This window comes from Euphorbia lathyris, chromosome 5 (genome assembly GCF_963576675.1).
Source record: "Euphorbia lathyris chromosome 5, ddEupLath1.1, whole genome shotgun sequence".
NCBI lineage: Eukaryota > Viridiplantae > Streptophyta > Magnoliopsida > Malpighiales > Euphorbiaceae > Euphorbia > Euphorbia lathyris.
Window position 1 is genome coordinate 41,036,244 of NC_088914.1, and position 17,941 is coordinate 41,054,184.

Here is a 17,941-nt window from a genome sequence, read left to right on the forward strand (position 1 = left end):
ACCCGACTTGAGATAACAGGATGGGTAGATTCATCCTTGTCAACTGTTCATCTCATTGGTATTAATAGGTATAAGTAATCCTAAGACTCAAAGGAATGTTAATTAGTGATTCTAGATTATGGAATGTGATGCTTTGATCCTGTTGTAACACGATCCATAACAGAGAGGACTCTAGGGTGTGAACAGCAGACGTTGGGTATCACAGGAAGTAATTGCAGGATAATTATACATTGGATTGAGCATTTGTCACTCCTGATAAATGGGAGATACGTCCAAGGATCGCTTGTGGAAGACTTGACTCTAAATCCTTGCAAGGTGATAGTTTAAGACTTGAAATGCAGATTTCACTTAACCTATCTAATTGGAGTTAACTCGGCCTGTACAAGTAAAACGCACGTCTCGCTATATGTGGCTTGACATTATCCATAGTCATAAGATTCTGTTCAAGGATGTAGTTGATAAAGGATCGAATTATACTGTAACTAATACGGAAAGGTCAACGACAGAATCAACCTGTCTTCACATAGCTCTGGGGGAATGTTTCGGATCTGCCAATCACATTTCGCGTACTCATTCCGTTATGCAAAGATTAAATATAATTCTGAGAAAATTAATTTAATAGTTGCATACGGCTAGAAGCAATAAGAACCTAATGGGTCACACATAAGACTTGGAGCACAAAAGAGAAACAAATGTTAATTAATTGATGGAAGCCCAATTGATTCCACTAAGGCCCAGTACATAGGGGGGCGATTTTATGTATATAAAATACATAAATAATTAATTTGATTTTTAACAATTCTAATTAGATTATGATTGTGAATTAAATTAATTAAAGGATAAATAAGTTAGGAGGTTTAATGAGATTAAATTGCTTCTATTATTATCCTATCAAGTTATTATTATTATCTTTATATTTAGATATAATTATAGATAATAACTAATAAGAATTTTATTCCGAATTAAATTCTTATTCAGTAACCTAATTCTATCTAACTAGGTTTTAGATACAAGAGAGTATATACCCCCCTTACATGAGAATTTCGGCCAACCCTAGCTAACCGAAGAGAGAGAATTTCGACACCCCCAGTTGAGGACGAAATAATCCACCGCTTCCTCCCGTTTCAATTGATTATTAATCTCTTTCTCTTATCCTTGATCTTGTGTTGATTTATTAGAGGCAATCTACTTTGGTTGCTTTTATACGGTTGAGTTCTAATCATATTTTGAATTGTGTTTTTTGTCTTGTGCTCGGGAACTCGGAGTAAGAGTTGTGGGCACCACGATTGCAACGGTAGATAGATCTTCAAAAGATATTTCCTTCTATCCCTCTTTATATGATTCTATCCCTCTTTATATGAAATAATGATTAACGGATCTTGGTTAATGGAAAAAGGTTAAAATTTTTATATTTCCGCTGCCAAACATTAGCCTATTTCCTTTCAGATTCGACCGTCCAAATCACTTGAAATTTAAACTATAGCATCCTTATGCATAGATCTAAGTCGTAACCGAAGAGTTTTTGAATTTTGAAAGTGTTTGGAGGGGAAACGTCTTAGACTGAGTTTAGAGGAGAATTGAACGAGTGTATTTTCTTCAATTAGCAGCCAAGGTAAGTAACTATCAACTATATTTTGAGTTTTATGTATATGGATATATATATATATCAAAGAATTTTCAGAAATTGACATCTTAGGGTTTATACAGGTATTTTGTAAAATTGGGGTTTTTCACGATTTTGCTTTTTATTGTGAAAGTATAGTTCAAATGAAGCTATTGACTATGATTATATGTGAATTTCAGATTTTACTTGGTTATGTTGATTTGAGGTTTCATTTGATTGATTAACTTTGAAATTTTATTTGATTAAGGATTGATATTTTGGAGAATTGAAAACTTGTGAGCTTGATTATGATCAAGTAAAGTATATACATATATACATATATGTTTTTGGTTTCAATCTATATATATATGGAATAAAATGTTTGGTATCCATTGAGAGTAGTCCGGTTTGGTGGATTTAATGATAAAGACCATATTTAGTGAGAAATATGGCCTGTGTACACAATATGAAGACCTATTGGGTATGGCAGTGAAGTGTTGGGTAAGACCATATGGGATAGACAATGTTAAGAGACGTCTCGTATATGTTGTGATTTGTGATTGAATTATAAGGGGATGAGCTTATGAATGGATACAATATTTTTATGTTTTTGGTTGAATACCTTGACTATATTATGAACTTCAGTTTTGAGTATATTCTATAAGGTTTTGATTAAATCCTTTATAAATGTATATATGTAGCTATGTTAAGTAAAGTTGGTTTTTTATAGCTGATAGTTTCTTATTGAGATTTTTGTCTCATTTTTTCCAAATGTTTTTAATGTTTTGTTTTAGGTGAGGAAGTGCAAGGTACCGAGAGGGGTACTCGAACCTAGGGCGATGTTCGGTTACAGCTACGAGGTGCAAGTCGTCTCTAGGGTATTGCATCCATTTTGTTCATGTACATATATGTGGATAGTAAATGTTTAAGGACACTTGTATAACTTGTTTTTGGTAGTGTTCTTTTGTTTGGTATGTATTGTCTACATATATATATATATATAATTAGCTGAAGTTGAGAATTTGTGGAGTAGTGTGATATGAGTTATGAGTAAGTCATAACTTGTCTATATAGGTGATGCTGGAAAATCAGATTCGTACCTGAATCTTATGATGCATTTTTCGACCAGATATAGGCCGAATCTATCATGGAGTCCTAAATAAAAGTTCTTTATTATTATCTTACATTTCCAGGGGTTTTTGAATCGCCTTAATCGGACTCCGTATGAAAAAGTTATGCTGGAAACGACATATGTTGGTCATTTTAGCTTTAAACCAGAATTTGGTTTTTGCTTTGATTTTTCTCCTTATTTGAGAGATACTGCTACTGGTTTATATAATAAGTCAGTAGTAATGTCTCACCGTCTTATCTGATCTTATTTTAGGTCGGGTTTGACATTACTTCAGCAACATTTTGTGACCGTACTTCAGCAACACTTGGTCGCCGTACTTCCGCAACAATTGGTCGTCTTACTTCCGCAACATTTGGTCGCCGTACTTCAGCAACAATTGGTCATCTTACTTCCGCAAAACTTGTTCGCGGTGTCATAGAAACATATAATGGCATCACATCGGGTTTATTCCATCGACAAAACTCAACGAATCCAACAATATCACTGTCATCCACTATGTCTACTAATCTTCCAAAAAGTTTATTTGGATCGTATGTTGTATGCATTGCCATTTATATGTCAAAACAGGTTACATCAACATTCAACGAAGCGTGAATTCTATCTCTCAAAGTTTGATAATCAGTTGGCGTTGAAAAATGGAGCACCTTCGATTGACCACCAACATATATCATTGTGTTCATGGCCCCCTCTTTTTTCCATTCTCCATCCCACGAAAGCATACACAGACAAGTATTCGGGGTGGACATATTTCTGCATTATCATAAAAAAGAAGTAAATTATATATTATTTGTAAATTAAAGAAGAAAGCTACCAAAACATACCATGATATACACATTTGAAACTATAAGATCCGTCGATATATGTCGATATAACATAGATATCGACACCTATCGGCACATACCGACACATAAGACTACATCCTCTATCGATATCTGTCGATACTACATAGATATCGACAACGATCGTCATATATCGACCAATATCTCTACAATGTACTCTCGTGATAGCTGTCGATATTGATCATATATCGACAGATATCGACGAAAGATCAAGAGACGTTTTTCTAGAATGATCTGTTAATGAGCATTAAATGCAGTTAATGATCACTTTGACTGTCACTCTTTTTCGAATATCACTCTATCAATTAAATATGAGTCTTGTCTGTTGAGATTCCCCATGAACATTACGGTGCTTTCTCCTATAAATATACGCTTTGTTTGTTCATAGTTATTCATTCTAGTAAACTTAAACACTCTAGAGCCAAAAATGGAAGCGCCACCTCTACCACCTCCTCTGCCTGAATTCGAAGCACTAATAGCTTCATTTAGCAGTTCGTTCCGTGAAGGGGACACAGACGAAATAATCCGCTTCATGAGGGGCATGGTGAACACCATGTCTTTCGCTGCAGAAGCCATGATTGACCATCTGGAGTCAGTTGAGGAGAAAACAGGCGGCTGAAGAGGATAATTAGGCGCCTCAAAAGGCAGTTGGAGAAGTCCAAGAGGAACTACGCTGACGCCCTTTTGGGTCCTGAGTATCTCAATGTTTAGTTTATGTATTTTTTTTGTTTTTAATGTTTATATACTTTTGTTAGTATGTGTTTTGTGTTTGTGTCTCTTTTGTTTATGTGTTTTGTGTTTGTGTCTCTTATGTTTTATGCATTTTTTTATTCTGTTTTTGTTCGTTTTTTAATGTTTTATGTACTTTTTTCTTTATTATAATATAAAAAATATTGTTCTTATCTATGTTTTATGTCTTTGAATCTTATGATTTAGAATAGAAAATCACATTTAACTGAGGTCGATATATGTCGATATCAAATTCAATTTCGACAAATATCGACGCAGATATGTCTATCGATATTCATAAGATATCGACGGATATCGATCCTTTCGGGAAAAAATCGCAGAGTGATGTTCCAAACCAAAATGCATCTTCCTACAACAATGTCACTGTTTTTAGGGATTCACACGACCAGGAATAACATGAAAAGGCAACAGCAACAATATACATTGGGTTTTAGAGAAACAAAATGCTACATCTTATCCATGAATGGACGGAGCTTTAAATATTTTAAGGGTAAATTCCAAAAAAACCCATGTGATTTCATGTAGTTCCAAAAAAATCCTTGTGGTTTGTTTTTACAAAAAAAAAACCCCTGTGGTTTACGCCGTTACCCGAAAAACAGAAAATGGCTTAACGGTGTTAAAATAGAGGGGTAAAATTGGAAATTCTGGATTTTTTTTAATGTTTTTTAATTTTCTTTTATCTTCATCTTCTTTTATCTTCTTCTTCTTCTCCTCTTTCTTCTTTTCTTCTTCTTCTTCCTCTCTCTCTTCTCTTCTCCTTCCTCTCTTTCTTCTATTTTTTTAAGTTCCGAAATCTGGAAATTTCAGATTTCTGAAATCGGAAATCTGGAAATAGAAATCTGAAAATTTCCAGGAAGGTCCAGATTTCTAGAAATTTTCAGAAATCTAGAATTTCCAGATTTCCGAAATTTGAAATTTTCAGATTTCTGATTTCGGAAATCTGGAATCGAAACTAAAAAAAAAGAAAAAAATAGAAGAAGAGAAGAGAGAGAGGAAGAAAAAGAGAAGAGAGAGAGAGAGGGGAAGAAGAAAAGAAAGGAGGAGGAGGAGGAGAAGAAGAAGAAGAAGAGAATGAGAAGAAGGAGAAGAAGGAGAAGAAGAAGAAAGAACGAAAGAAAAATCGTTTTTCCAACTTTACCCATTGCCACATCAGCACTTTTAACGGTGTTAAGTTATTTTCCGTTTTTTGGGTAAAGGCGTAAACTATAGAGTTTTTTTTTTGTAAAAACAAACCAAAAGAGTTTTTTTGGAACTACATGAAACCACATGTTTTTTTTTAGAATTTATCCGTTTTTTGGGTAGTCATGCCATGGGTCTTCATAGCCGCAACCTTATTAAAGCTATTAAGAGGCTTAACCCCTCATTTGATATCCTTGAGTTCAGCCACATTTTCCGGGAGCAGAACCGTGTTGCAGATCACTTGGCGGCGGCATGCCATGAGGGGGTGTTAGGTGTTTCTACCCTTACCGTTCCCCCTATCGCTCTTTCTCCTCTTCTTTTAGAGGATATGATTGGGGTTAGCTTTCCTAGGCTAATCTCGGTGTAGTTGCTTGTTTTGCTTTCCTTTCCTTTCATTTTCTACCAAAAAAATAAAAATAAAAAATAAAAAATAAAATCTTGAAGCATAAACTGTGAGTTGGATTGATTGTTGTTCGTAGTTTGTAAATTGATTTATTCTTTAGAAAGAGAGCGTGAGAAAAAGAGAAAGACGAGGAAAGACAACGTTATAATAAGGTTAGAGACAAAAGCAATGTTGGAATTTAGTTAATGAGATGTGTTAGTTTTGATGAGTTTTTCAAAATCAGTTAAAGAAAACTAATATCTTAGAATGTGCTAGTTTTGTAATTGTCCCTTCAATCATTGGAAGATGGAGCCGAAGCAGTACTTGGGAAGTGGGACCCGATGGAACTTGTTCATCGTATTGTCTTGTTCACTATCTCTTTTTATATTCTCATTCATTGGCATTAGTTGTTTCTTGTATCACATCACATCTTCGTCGGCGGCCATGGCTTCCGTTTTGACGCAAATGAGGATTTTATCCCCCCCGCGAATGTGTTCGGAGAAGAAGGAAAGTGTTGGTAGAATACCAGGGTCGTACGGATGGCCAATGGTTGGTGAAATATCCGATAGGCTAGATTATTTCTGGTTTCAAGGGCCGGAAAAGTTCTTCAAGACAAGAATAGAAAAGTATAAATCAACAGTATTCCGCACAAATGTTCCACCGTCGTTTCCATTCTGGGGAGGAGTAAACCCAAAGGTAGTTGCAGTGCTTGGTTGCGACTCTTTTTCTCATCTATTCGATTTGGAAATCGTCCAAAAAAACAATCTACTCATTGGTGATTTCATGCCTAGTACTGCCTTCACCGGCGGTATTACACCTGCTGTTTATTCTGATCCTTCTAACCCTCAACACGCTAAGGTAACCTTTTCTCTTTTTTTGTGTAAAACTACACTTTTCACCAATTTCTAAATTTTGAGCTTTGATTGAAAGAAAGAGTACTCAATCTATTTCTCTTGTAAAGAATAATCAAATCAACTATTCAAAACCCTAATCATAGCTAATAACCAGGGGCGGAACCCCGCCGGAACTTCTATGGTCACGAATAGTTTTAGATCTTAATATTATTAATAGGTAAATGAGATAGTTAAAAACACTTGTTTTTTTAAAGGTCTCATGTTCAATTCCCACGACTTAATTTATTTTAGAAAGTGCTTATTTGTTTAAATTTTATTTTTCAATAATTATAAAACTATGTTACCATTATTAATTTATTTATTTATTTATTTTCATAACACTTTTGAACTCATTTTTATTATGTCTTTTCTATTAAAAAAATAATTTCTTATTTTTAAGACTCAAACAACTTAATTTCTAAATTAAATTTTAAGATTTTAAAAGTAAAAATAAAAAAATGTAAAAATTTTATAATTTTTTTTAGAAACTAGCATTGAACTAAAAAAAATTAAATATATCTCATTACGTGTTAGGCTTGTCTAAAATTCAAAATTTCAATATTTTGGACCTATTAAATACTTTCTAAATCCAAAGTTCTAATTTTTTTAGGCATGTTAGGCCCCTCTGAATCCAAATTTCTATTTTTTTTTTACCTCTTAGGCCTCCTTAAATCCAAATTATTAATTTTTTTGGCCTAATAGGTCATCTGAAATCAATTTTTTCACATGTTCAAACCTCCCTAAATCCATTTTTTTTACTGTTAGGACTATTAAACGAAATCTAGCTTAATTTTGAGAAATTGGTACATTAATACTTAAAATTGGTTCTTGACCATTCAAATTATAACATGTATATATATATGAAAAAAAAGTAAGCAAGTTCGATCTAGCAATTTTTTTTTCTTCTCCGAACGCACATGTAAAATCGGTCCCCCAACCAAGTAATCTTGTATTCGCTACTGCTAATAACTATTTAGCAAACATGGCCAAATACTATTATTATTTACATCCCCAAACTCAATATTTTTCTTCTCTATGATAAATAAAACTTAAACATCTCTCTAATTACCCAAAACTCTTAACAATTATTTATTTATTTTTACCGAATTACTTAGTTATAAATATATAATTCAATTAAAAAGTATTATCTTTTTTACAGTTTTTTTTTTTATAGCCACGTGATAAAAAAATTTGATTTTAAATTGTTTAAAACACAAAATTTGAATGCAGATTAAATAAATTAACATTGTTTTTCTTTTGAAAAGATAAATTAACATTGTTAACCAAATTTTAATTTTATGTTAAATTAAATTTATGTATGTTTATCTTAATAATTTTAATGTGATAAAAGAGAAAAGATAAAAAAAAAGCTAATATATTTGAATAAAATATTAATGAGTCAATAAACCAAAATGAGGATGATGAAGGTCTCTGGATGAGATAGGGATTCACAAGCAAAAGCTTGTCTTATAGAAAAAAAAAAAAGCATTAAAACCACATGTTTGTGGACCCAACATATTATATAAGCATGTACTAAAGCATTAAAACCACATGTTTCTGGACCAAACATATAATAAAAAATTATTCATGCTTTTTAAGTAGTACTAGTATCATTTTAAGTTTTTAATTCACGTGTGTCAAAACAAAACATTTTAGATCAAATAGTAAAAATTATAAATGGCATGATAAGAACAAGTCTAATATTTGAGATTTAAAATGGCAATTAAATTAAATTGTAGTATAAAAAACTCATAGGAAAAATAAGAATGCCAATTAAATTACTTATGTGGATACAACTACAGTAATAAAAGTATGAACATACTGAAAAACTTACTTTCCAAGAATAGGAACCAAAACCAATAGCAAGAAGATTGAGTCCCAAAATAAATTAGACAGCCTAACATTAAAGTGTTTTTTTATCTCCAAAGAAAGGCTTCTAACATAAAGAGATGTCAGATCGGGGTGGGTGATTAGCTTTTAAAGTTTAATATTCTAAATAAACCAGGGTCAATTCAATTTTTCGGTTCGAGGCGGGTTAATACCAATAAGCTATAACCAGTTCGTAGTTGAATCAGATAGTCCAGTTCGGTTTTTAATACAATTGTTACAACCAAATATATTTGTGGCGTAGAAGGTTGTAATCTTCCACTCGAGTTGGTTTAAGATATGTGTGTTGTAAATGCTTCAAACCCATAGAATATTCACGTGAAAAGATGTGTCTAATAAAAACTATTTTTAAGTTTTAACTATCAATTTAACATTTTCTTTTCTATGACATTATTGTGTATTTTATAGTAACTTATCACATAGTTTCATTCAAATTGTGAAAAAATTTATAGTCATTGGTAAAGTGTGAACAAAATTCTATAGGTGGTGTATAACCTTAAACCATTGCTAAAAAAGAATTGGTTTGATGGTTTTCAGGTAAAAAAGTTTGCACTTGACATATTGAAAAGGAGCTCAAAAGTTTGGATGACAGAGCTTGTGTATAACTTTGATAGACTATGGGATGAAGTGGAAAGTGATATTTCAGAAAAAGGCAGTTGCTCATACTTTTTCAGTCTTCAGCAATGCCTTTTCTGCTTCCTCACCAAATCACTTACCGGAGCTGACCCTGCTAATGACCCTCAAATTGCTAAGTCTGGATATCTTATGCTTGACCTCTGGCTCGCCCTTCAGCTCCTTCCCATTGTTCCTATACTTGTTGCTCAGCCACTTGTTGAAATCTTTCTTCACTCCTTTCCTTACCCTTTTTTCCTCGTTAGTGGATATTATAACAACTTAGTTAACTTCATCAAAACTCAAGCTAAGGATGTCCTACTACGAGGTCAGACTGATTTTGGACTCACTGAGTCTGAAACCATCCACAATCTACTCTTCATACTTGGTTTCAATGCTTTTGGCGGCTTCTCTGTTTTCATTCCTGCTCTACTCAACACTATTGCCACCGATACCACTGGCTTACAACAAAAACTATGTAAAGAGGTCAGGAAAACTACCTCTTTAACTTTTGACTCCCTCAATCATATGCCACTCCTTCAATCTGTGGTTTACGAAACCCTTCGACTCAATCCACCTGTTCCACTCCAGTACGCCCGAGCTAGGAAGGACTTTCAACTCACTTCCCATGGCTCCGTCTTTCAAGTCAAAAAGGGTGAGTTACTATGTGGATATCAACCCTTAGCAATGAAAGATCCTAAGATATTCCATGACCCCGAGACATTTATACCGGACAGGTTCATGGGTTCCGGTAAAGACTTGCTCAATTATTTATACTGGTCAAATGGCCCACAAACCTGCTCACCCAGTGAGTCCAATAAACAATGTGCAGGGAAGGATTATGTGACAATCACTGCCTTTTTAATTGTGGCACACTTGTTTAGGAGGTATGATTCTATTACTGGGACATCTACTTCAATCACAGCCCTTCAAAAGCCTAAACAGTGATGATGTATTAGTATTAGTATTATTAACTACGCTGCCTGTATTAATCTAGTACATCAATTTTAGAACGAAGCATAAATAAAAATAATGGATGGATGCATTATCTACAACCTTTGGTGCGGTTCTCATGCTCCAGTAGACAAACCACTGCACTGCAGTGGTCCAATTGCATAAAAAAATCCTTAGTTGCTGCTATTGCATAGTGACAGAACATAAATTACTTTGCACTTGCTGAGTTATACATTTAGACGATTGTTACAAAATATTTGACTCTTTTTGCTTCAACAAGATATATTTGACTAATAAGAAATGAGAGGTAGCATCTGATTTAACTTTACTATCACAACTATGAAACTTCAGCATAGCTTACCACTACACTGCATCATATCTTCTGTATCACACCACAATGGGTTTTACTATATGGACTCCACGTTTCCTTGCGACTGCACATTAGACCTCGCAACGCCTTCTTTCCACCCTCTCTGACGGGCCCTTGCCTCCCACATTGCCGTCATTTTCTTCTGTGCTACTAATGCAGCTTCAGCTTTCTCCCTTGCTTCTTCACATGTTTCCATCCCTGAATTGCATTTGTCTGCTTCCTTTTGATACTGGGACGTCATCTTCTTAGCCTCTAGCAGAGCCATGTCTGCTCGCCGATGATTCTCCGAAGCTTCAGCATCCCGCAGTTTCAGTTCTTCTGTTAGTAAGTCTACAAAATTCTTTTCAGTATCTTCACTTACCTCTGGGTCACGCTTTGCACAATCTGTACAATGTACACAAACTCAAATAAGAAACAATAATTCCAGACTGCAAATATCAGGTCAATACAAATCACAAATATATAGGCAAAATTGAAAAGTTTCCGTTCAAAATAGTCCATTGGCAATCTATACTTTGAGTTGAACCTTGTAGAAAGCTCAACTATTCATATAAAATAAACACAAAAGAACTACATATTATGCTGCTCAATAGCTGAGCTTTAATTTAAAAGGGCACTCTATTTCGAGACAATATTCCTTCCACTAACTATCTATCAACTCAAGTTCTTAATGGTGGAAATACACTAACCTGCATGATGCATCACAAGCACCATCTAAGAGCATAAAGAGGTGTTCAAAAATAGTTGAACAAGTTGAGTTGTCTATGATGTTCAACTAAAAGTATATGGGCCGTAAGTTACCACCTCAAATATGTCCAAAACTAGTTTGGGCAAGTGAGTTGAGGTGTCCAAGTTTTCACTCAAAATATAGGGGATGCGTTATGATATTCGGCCAGTGCTTCATGTCTACCTAAAAAGATTCATGGGTTAGAAAAGTTTGTCACAAGCAGGACAGAATTTTGCAAACACAACAAAATGCTGCTGAGAAGGGATTGTTTCTTTGAAGTGTAGGCCAAACAGGCAAATTCAAAAGCACAATGTACTTTACAACACTAAATGTTTACGGTTTCTATACTGCATCAACTATTTTTCTTTCAAACATATGCGCATAAAGAATCTGAGCTGAAGGCTCATAATGGTAAGCACAACGTGGTGGAGCAAGTCCAATTTTTGTTCAGTATCATCTAACATGCCAAGTAGTGAAAAGAAATATGGAGCCCCAACATCCAGTTTTGACAAGGTTAAATTAAGAACATCCTCCTCCGATGCATGTGAGACTGTTTATTGAAACAAAGAACAATAAAATGACACTTTGTGCCTCTCCTGACCAGTTTACCATTGCATCTTGTGGCACGTTAAGTACACAACGATCCATTTTCCAAAACAACCATTTAAAGAAAAAGAAAGGAAAACAACTAGAGTTGTCAAGAAAAACAATATTTGTTGGAGAAATGGAAACAGTCTCATTCTATGGCACAAACAAGATGCATGCATGTAACAAATACTTCTGGTAGAACATATATTTTATCAAATAATCATGAAAAGGGTAGTTCTTTATGCTGTAGTTGGCATAGTTGTTAAAGTCGCGCCCATAGTTATATTTTTTATCGAATACCTCAGGCGTGCCTCAGCTAGGCTCAAGGTCTTGAGCCTTGAACCTTAAAGTTGAGGCTCTGTGTGCGCCTTGGGGCCTGGTGCGCCTTGGAGAGGACCATATTAATTTGGAGGATGATCTTGATGATGATTATTAGTTTTTGTTGTGTGTTCTTTTTGATTGACAATGAATGGTTATTAATTTAGCAGCATTAGTTATGTGTCTTTATTAAGTATGAACTTAATTTGGTGTTTTTTGCATTTATGATTTAGTATTATGTTTTTATGTGGTTTTGTTTTGTTTGTTTGGTCATAAGTGGTTTTTTTTTTTTTTTTTTTTTGTATGCTTAACTACTAAAAGATTATATATTTTTATTTTATTTTATGCACCTTGTGTTTCTAAGGCGCGCGCCTAACCTTGCACCTTGAGCCTAGGCTCCAGGACCCCTTAGCGCGCCTTGTGTCTTTAAAACTGACTGCCAGGAAGGTGGTCTTTATTCATGTATCCATATAATAAATATGTGTAATTGCATCCTTGTTATGAATATTTCCGTTATGAAATAAGACTATGATTTGGGTTTCCTCATTGTGACTGAGTTTAGTAGGCTAATTTAATTTTCTAAAATTCTAATCAATTGTAACAGAAGGTATATTAATGCATCACTAAGTGAAACTGCATGACAGCTGCTGCAGATAGAGAATATAGAAAATTCTTCTGTCTCTACTTTAATAATGCATGTACTTGTAGGACTACATAAAAGTTGAGAGCTTAAGTTATTCAGATTTCAGAATTCATCTGGTAAATGAAATTGCATTATGTGTTACTTGAAGAGAGACTAACCTGCAAAGGAAGCATTGCTAAATCCTGCATAGAAAACAAAGAAAGAGTTTCAGTATATGCACGATTGATTACCTAACCAAATACAGCACCCGCAATGCATTTGTGAAAAGTTAAGTATCAGAGAAACTCATTGGGCAGATTAGACAGATGAAGCTACCATTATATAATTTCACATTGAGAGCCAGAGCCTAGTCAATACATGTTTACATGCCCCTATATATGTGCACAATTCATGACGTTAAAAACCAAATGACCAATGATCCCTATACTTTGTTGAACTTTATAATTCATCCATCCATCAGGAGATTACAGCATTGTGCATAAAAAAAAGTATTCAAAGTGACAATAAAGCAAGTGTATATATGAGTTTCATATTAATGTTTGGGGCAAGCAGTTAAGAAATACAACAATTGCTTAGGGAGAAAATAGTTGATTTGCATTTTGATTAATGTTTAAGAGTCCAACAATCTACTGATACTGCGAAGATTTAAGACATGGATCATAACATCGTGCAGGAAATGTAAGTATGCTCTTGCCTTTTGCTAATTATCAGAAAACATTAAATGTTGTTAAGTTTGGCTTACCAAATAAACACATCATAAATATGCAAAAACAATTGAAGGAAATTGACAGATGTCTATCGTAAATAAAATGCTAATTTGGAACGATAAGCCTGAGATTTGAACAGTATCAAAAGCGGATCTGGAATGCAACTAAAATTTTCTGAAATTGGGAAATTCGCATCAAATGAAGATTTAATTGTGGAAGCAAATGCATAATTAGAATATAAAGAAGTGAGGAAACAAAGAGATCTGGAAAAATAAGGGAAAAGGGAATACCTTGAGGAAGGGAAAGAAGAGGCTGAGAAGAGCAATCACAGAGACAAGGAGAGCAAGAGGAAGAAGAAGAAGAGTGGGTGACAGCAGCTAAGCCTTCCTTGAAATGCCAATAGAGCGGAGGACCGAGAATGTAAGCAGTTATGCATAAACCGATGAAGGAAAGGACCAATTTCACCAGCGCCGACTGATTCATAGCCATAGATGATAAATCTGTTGGAAGGAGAAGTGGGATCTGAGAGACGCCCAAATCAATTAAAATGGAACATGGCACCGGCAAGCCAGTCAATATTCATATTTCACTGTTGTTTGTTTTTCACTCGCCAATTTCTTCAGCTCACTCATCTCCCTATTTTATTATTTGACTCAAGTGCACTGTTGGGTTGGGGGTTTAAAATCAAATCCACAACTTTCTAACAAACCCTACATAAATATTAGAATTTACATATTCGATCACATTAAAAAATAAAAAAGGAAGTCAACATTAATAGCCTCTCAATTTGTTCCAAAAAAAAAAAAAAAAATTTGATTAGCTTACTAACTTTTTAAATTTATTTACAGAAAACTATTCAACCCCTATCTACTAATCCCATAATTTGTTTAACATGATTTATTAACCTTTCAGTTTGCTTAATAAATTTGAGCAGTTAATCATCCTACTTTAATAATACATTTCATAAATTTAGGAGTGAATCGATTTCTCAACCAAATTCAAGAGGCAATTCGGCTTTTTAATCAGGTTTTTAAGACTTTTAATGTATTAAGCAAAAAAAAAAAAACTATAACAAGTTATAAATACAAATTACATATTTAAATTTATCATTTTTTTTCCTCTAAACTTGTACTTGAACTATCACATATCAAAACCTACTAATATTAAATCCCAAACTGCTTTTTACTAACATGATATATTTAAGTGTGTTAGAATATATTAACTTTGAAATCTACCAAATCAATATGTAATTCTAATAAAAATGTTGGGATAAGCATATATTCACAACATATATATTTATTCGAATAAGTAAACGGGTTTACGGGTTACCTCTTGTAGTGCAGATCCCATTCTTGATTTGCAGCGAAAGGATTTCGGATCAATCACCCGATCTAGTATCACCGGTCAAGCCTTCAACCACGCCAATAGAATTGGAAGAGGAAGACAATTGGTTCACGAACTAAAGCGACGACGAATCCCAAAAATAGAGAGAGGGGCGACGGCTTAGGGAAAAAGAGGAGAGAAAAAATTCTCTGGAGATCCTGTATCTCAAAACCTAATTTCTGACTCTCTTCTAATTCTCTTAGAATTATGATCGATTAGGGTTTCTATTTATACTGAATAAATAGATCACCTAACCCTATTTCTTATTGGGTTTGGGCCCGTTCCATTTCGGGCGGGCCTAATTGGATCCATATCCAATTAATTCCAACATCTCCCACTCGCACGCAATGGAACTTATTCCAAACTTTCTCAATCTCGGTCTCTATCATACTCTTGCAAATAGTTCGTGCGATCGGCATACTATCGAGAGCTCTAGTGCTATATACTCGTTAGAACATATAGCTGCTCGATTTTCATGTAACAAACTTGGAACTATGTACTCGTTAGAGATATATAGATCTTAGATTTGAACATGGATCGTCGGTGGTGTATGCTTTTATCCTAGACTCCATATCATATCCACTGTAGTCTTCGTATCTCTACAGTACATCTATTTTTCACAAATATGCACATATGCATAAGTGTCCGGACGGTGAAGAATAGAAACACTTAGATATGATTCAAATGGATGTCTTTCCCTCTTAACATTATTCTGTCCATTATAATTTGATTCGCTTATCCAGTCAGGGTCTCTTTGGTTGGTATTATCTCATCAACCTCGAGGTATCCCTTTCCAAGGTAGCTACATCAGACTAAACTTCTTAGAATAAGTCTAGGGTCTATAAGGATAAACAATAGTCAAGAAGCGCATCTTCATGACGTGAGTCTCACATTAGGAAAAGGCGAGATCAATCTACTTTTCCATCTCGTGGTCACTAAAGCACACATGGTAGGGGTCATGTGTTATGGCGTTCAATTCTTTTCTGAAGAAGAGCATGTTATTAACACCATACAGAAGCATAGGTCTAGATGTGCCTGAACATCTAACTTTAGTTCATCACTTATGATGATCACTTTTGGCTATGACAGAAGGCTATAAGTTATCGCAAATTTGCCCTTTTAGATTACTTGTTAATCTTTTTCCATGTATTTGTAACACATGTTATCTTGCACCGTAATGGAAACACTTTTCCATGTCTATAGCAAGACGACTTCTATCATTGAACAAGCTCTCGAAATTGCTCAAAGACAGCCTCATCCTTCATTTATCATCACATTGACGAAATGGGGGAAACTGCTCATGTGAGTGAGCTACATTCTGTCTAAACATGCATTTTGAGTTCATAACAGCAAATATTTACAATTAAATACTCGCACTCGTGTATTGATGAAATTTCATAAAACCTTTATTAATAATTCATATCTTACAAATAAAACAATGAAGAATGAGAAGTATACTTAGATCCTAAACAATCCTTGGGATCTAACATGTTTAACATAAACATCTCTCTTGACTGGTTTGGTGAAGGGATCTGCCACCATGTCATGAGTAGATATATACTTCACATTAACTTCTTTGCGTGCAATTAAGTCCCTAACAAAATGATACTTAATTTCTATGTGCTTTGATTTGCTGTGGAACCTCTGGTCCTTAGCGAAAGCTATAGCAGATTGACTATCACTGTTAACTATGACTTGGGTTTGACAATTGGTTACATTCAAGTTGTTTAGGAACCGATTCAGCCAAACAGCCTCTTGAACTGCTGATGAATACGATACGTATTCAGCTTCCATGGTGGACAGGGCTACACAAGTTTGTTTCTTGCTACTCCAGGAAATCGTGCCATTTCCTAGCAAGAACACATAGCCTGACGTGGACTTTCTTTCGTCCAAGTCTCCTGCCCAATCAGCATCCGTGTATCCTATCAGATTTAGGTCTTTACCTTGATAACATAGAGAATAATCTGATGTTCCTTTGAGGTACCTCAGTATCCTCTTCACAGCTGCCCAATGTGCTAGTCCTGGGTTGGACTGATATCTACTCACCATCCCAACGGCATGACAGATATCAGGTCTTGTACACAACATGGCGTATATTAGACTACCTACGACACTTGCATATGGAACTTTTTCCATCCTTTTCTTTTCGTTTGGATTCTTTGGACACATTTTGGTACTTAGGGTGATGTCCTTAGTCATCGGGTTATCTACAGGCCTACTGATGCTCGTAAAGTATATAGCGGTTAACAGGACAAGTGTATCCTATCGCAGCAAGTAATACAGTGCTAAGCACAGGATCGAACCACAAGGATTATTTATCACAACTAGTCGGCCCAAGGTAGGAACACAATTGTTCGGAAGGTTAAATATGTGGTGGAGTGATTAAAGAGGCAAATTTTCTAAAATAAAAGATAAAAACGTTTGACAGGGAAGAATTCGAATTAATTGATGACACAATCTAAGATGGGGATTCCCTTAATTGGATTCCATGTATGATTTACTGGGATTTAGTTTCATATCATAATGATAATTGACGGTAACCACCTAATTAACCACGTGAAGATTGTCAATCTCCTGTAGTCTATTCATATGCATTTGGTTGACGGCTTGATTAGGCATATAACCTAGGGCATGCAAAGCATTAGGGTCTGTAGTGATTAAGGCTAAAGCCGTAGCCCAGCCACTAGCCCGCACTCCTAGTGGTCTCTAGCGAGGTCAGATTATGCTAATTCGGATTAGGTAATTCCTTGGTCAGGTATCTACCTATCTGCAATCCTAAATTTGTCAGACTCAAGTCATTAGGTTCTGCTATGTCAGGCTAGTTGATCATCATCGAATCTCATTCTAGCAATCATCCTATCTCTGACAAATCTAGACATTAAGCTCGCATAATCTAATCAATTGGAAACAATCTGGTAAACTAAATCCCTAATCATACATGGTTATGCAATCAATTCATCCCCATCCCAGATTG

General features: G+C 34.8%; 2 protein-coding genes across 2 annotated transcripts; one reads left to right on the forward strand and one right to left on the reverse strand.

The window, feature by feature from the left end:
- The first annotated feature begins 6,286 nt into the window (after positions 1-6,286).
- LOC136229238 (fatty acid hydroperoxide lyase, chloroplastic) lies at positions 6,287-10,332 on the forward strand. Its single transcript, XM_066017888.1, has 2 exons — positions 6,287-6,743; positions 9,203-10,332. The coding sequence occupies exons 1-2, from the start codon at positions 6,330-6,332 to the stop codon at positions 10,223-10,225; spliced, it is 1,437 nt and encodes a 478-aa protein (XP_065873960.1). The 5' UTR covers positions 6,287-6,329; the 3' UTR covers positions 10,226-10,332.
- A 93-nt stretch (positions 10,333-10,425) lies between these two features.
- Positions 10,426-14,240, reverse strand: LOC136229239 (uncharacterized). The gene is made up of 3 exons (XM_066017889.1): positions 13,875-14,240; positions 13,036-13,059; positions 10,426-10,985 (listed from the first exon to the last, which is right to left on the reverse strand). The coding sequence occupies exons 1-3, from the start codon at positions 14,071-14,073 to the stop codon at positions 10,639-10,641; spliced, it is 570 nt and encodes a 189-aa protein (XP_065873961.1). The 5' UTR covers positions 14,074-14,240; the 3' UTR covers positions 10,426-10,638.
- Between the last annotated feature and the right edge of the window lie 3,701 nt (positions 14,241-17,941).

What these genes read in the sequence shown, in the direction of transcription:
- LOC136229238 (XM_066017888.1), top strand. Translation starts at nt 6,330, where the DNA reads ATGGCTTCCGTTTTGACGCAAATGAGGATTTTATCCCCCCCGCGAATG. An exon ending in CTAACCCTCAACACGCTAAG is followed by an intron (nt 6,744 to 9,202) that starts GTAACCTTTTCT and finishes GATGGTTTTCAG; the next exon opens with GTAAAAAAGTTTGCACTTGA.
- LOC136229239 (XM_066017889.1), bottom strand. Translation starts at nt 14,073, where the DNA reads ATGGCTATGAATCAGTCGGCGCTGGTGAAATTGGTCCTTTCCTTCATC. An exon ending in TCTTCTTTCCCTTCCTCAAG is followed by an intron (nt 13,060 to 13,874) that starts GTATTCCCTTTT and finishes TTTTCTATGCAG; the next exon opens with GATTTAGCAATGCTTCCTTT. An exon ending in TAGCAATGCTTCCTTTGCAG is followed by an intron (nt 10,986 to 13,035) that starts GTTAGTCTCTCT and finishes TACATTGTACAG; the next exon opens with ATTGTGCAAAGCGTGACCCA.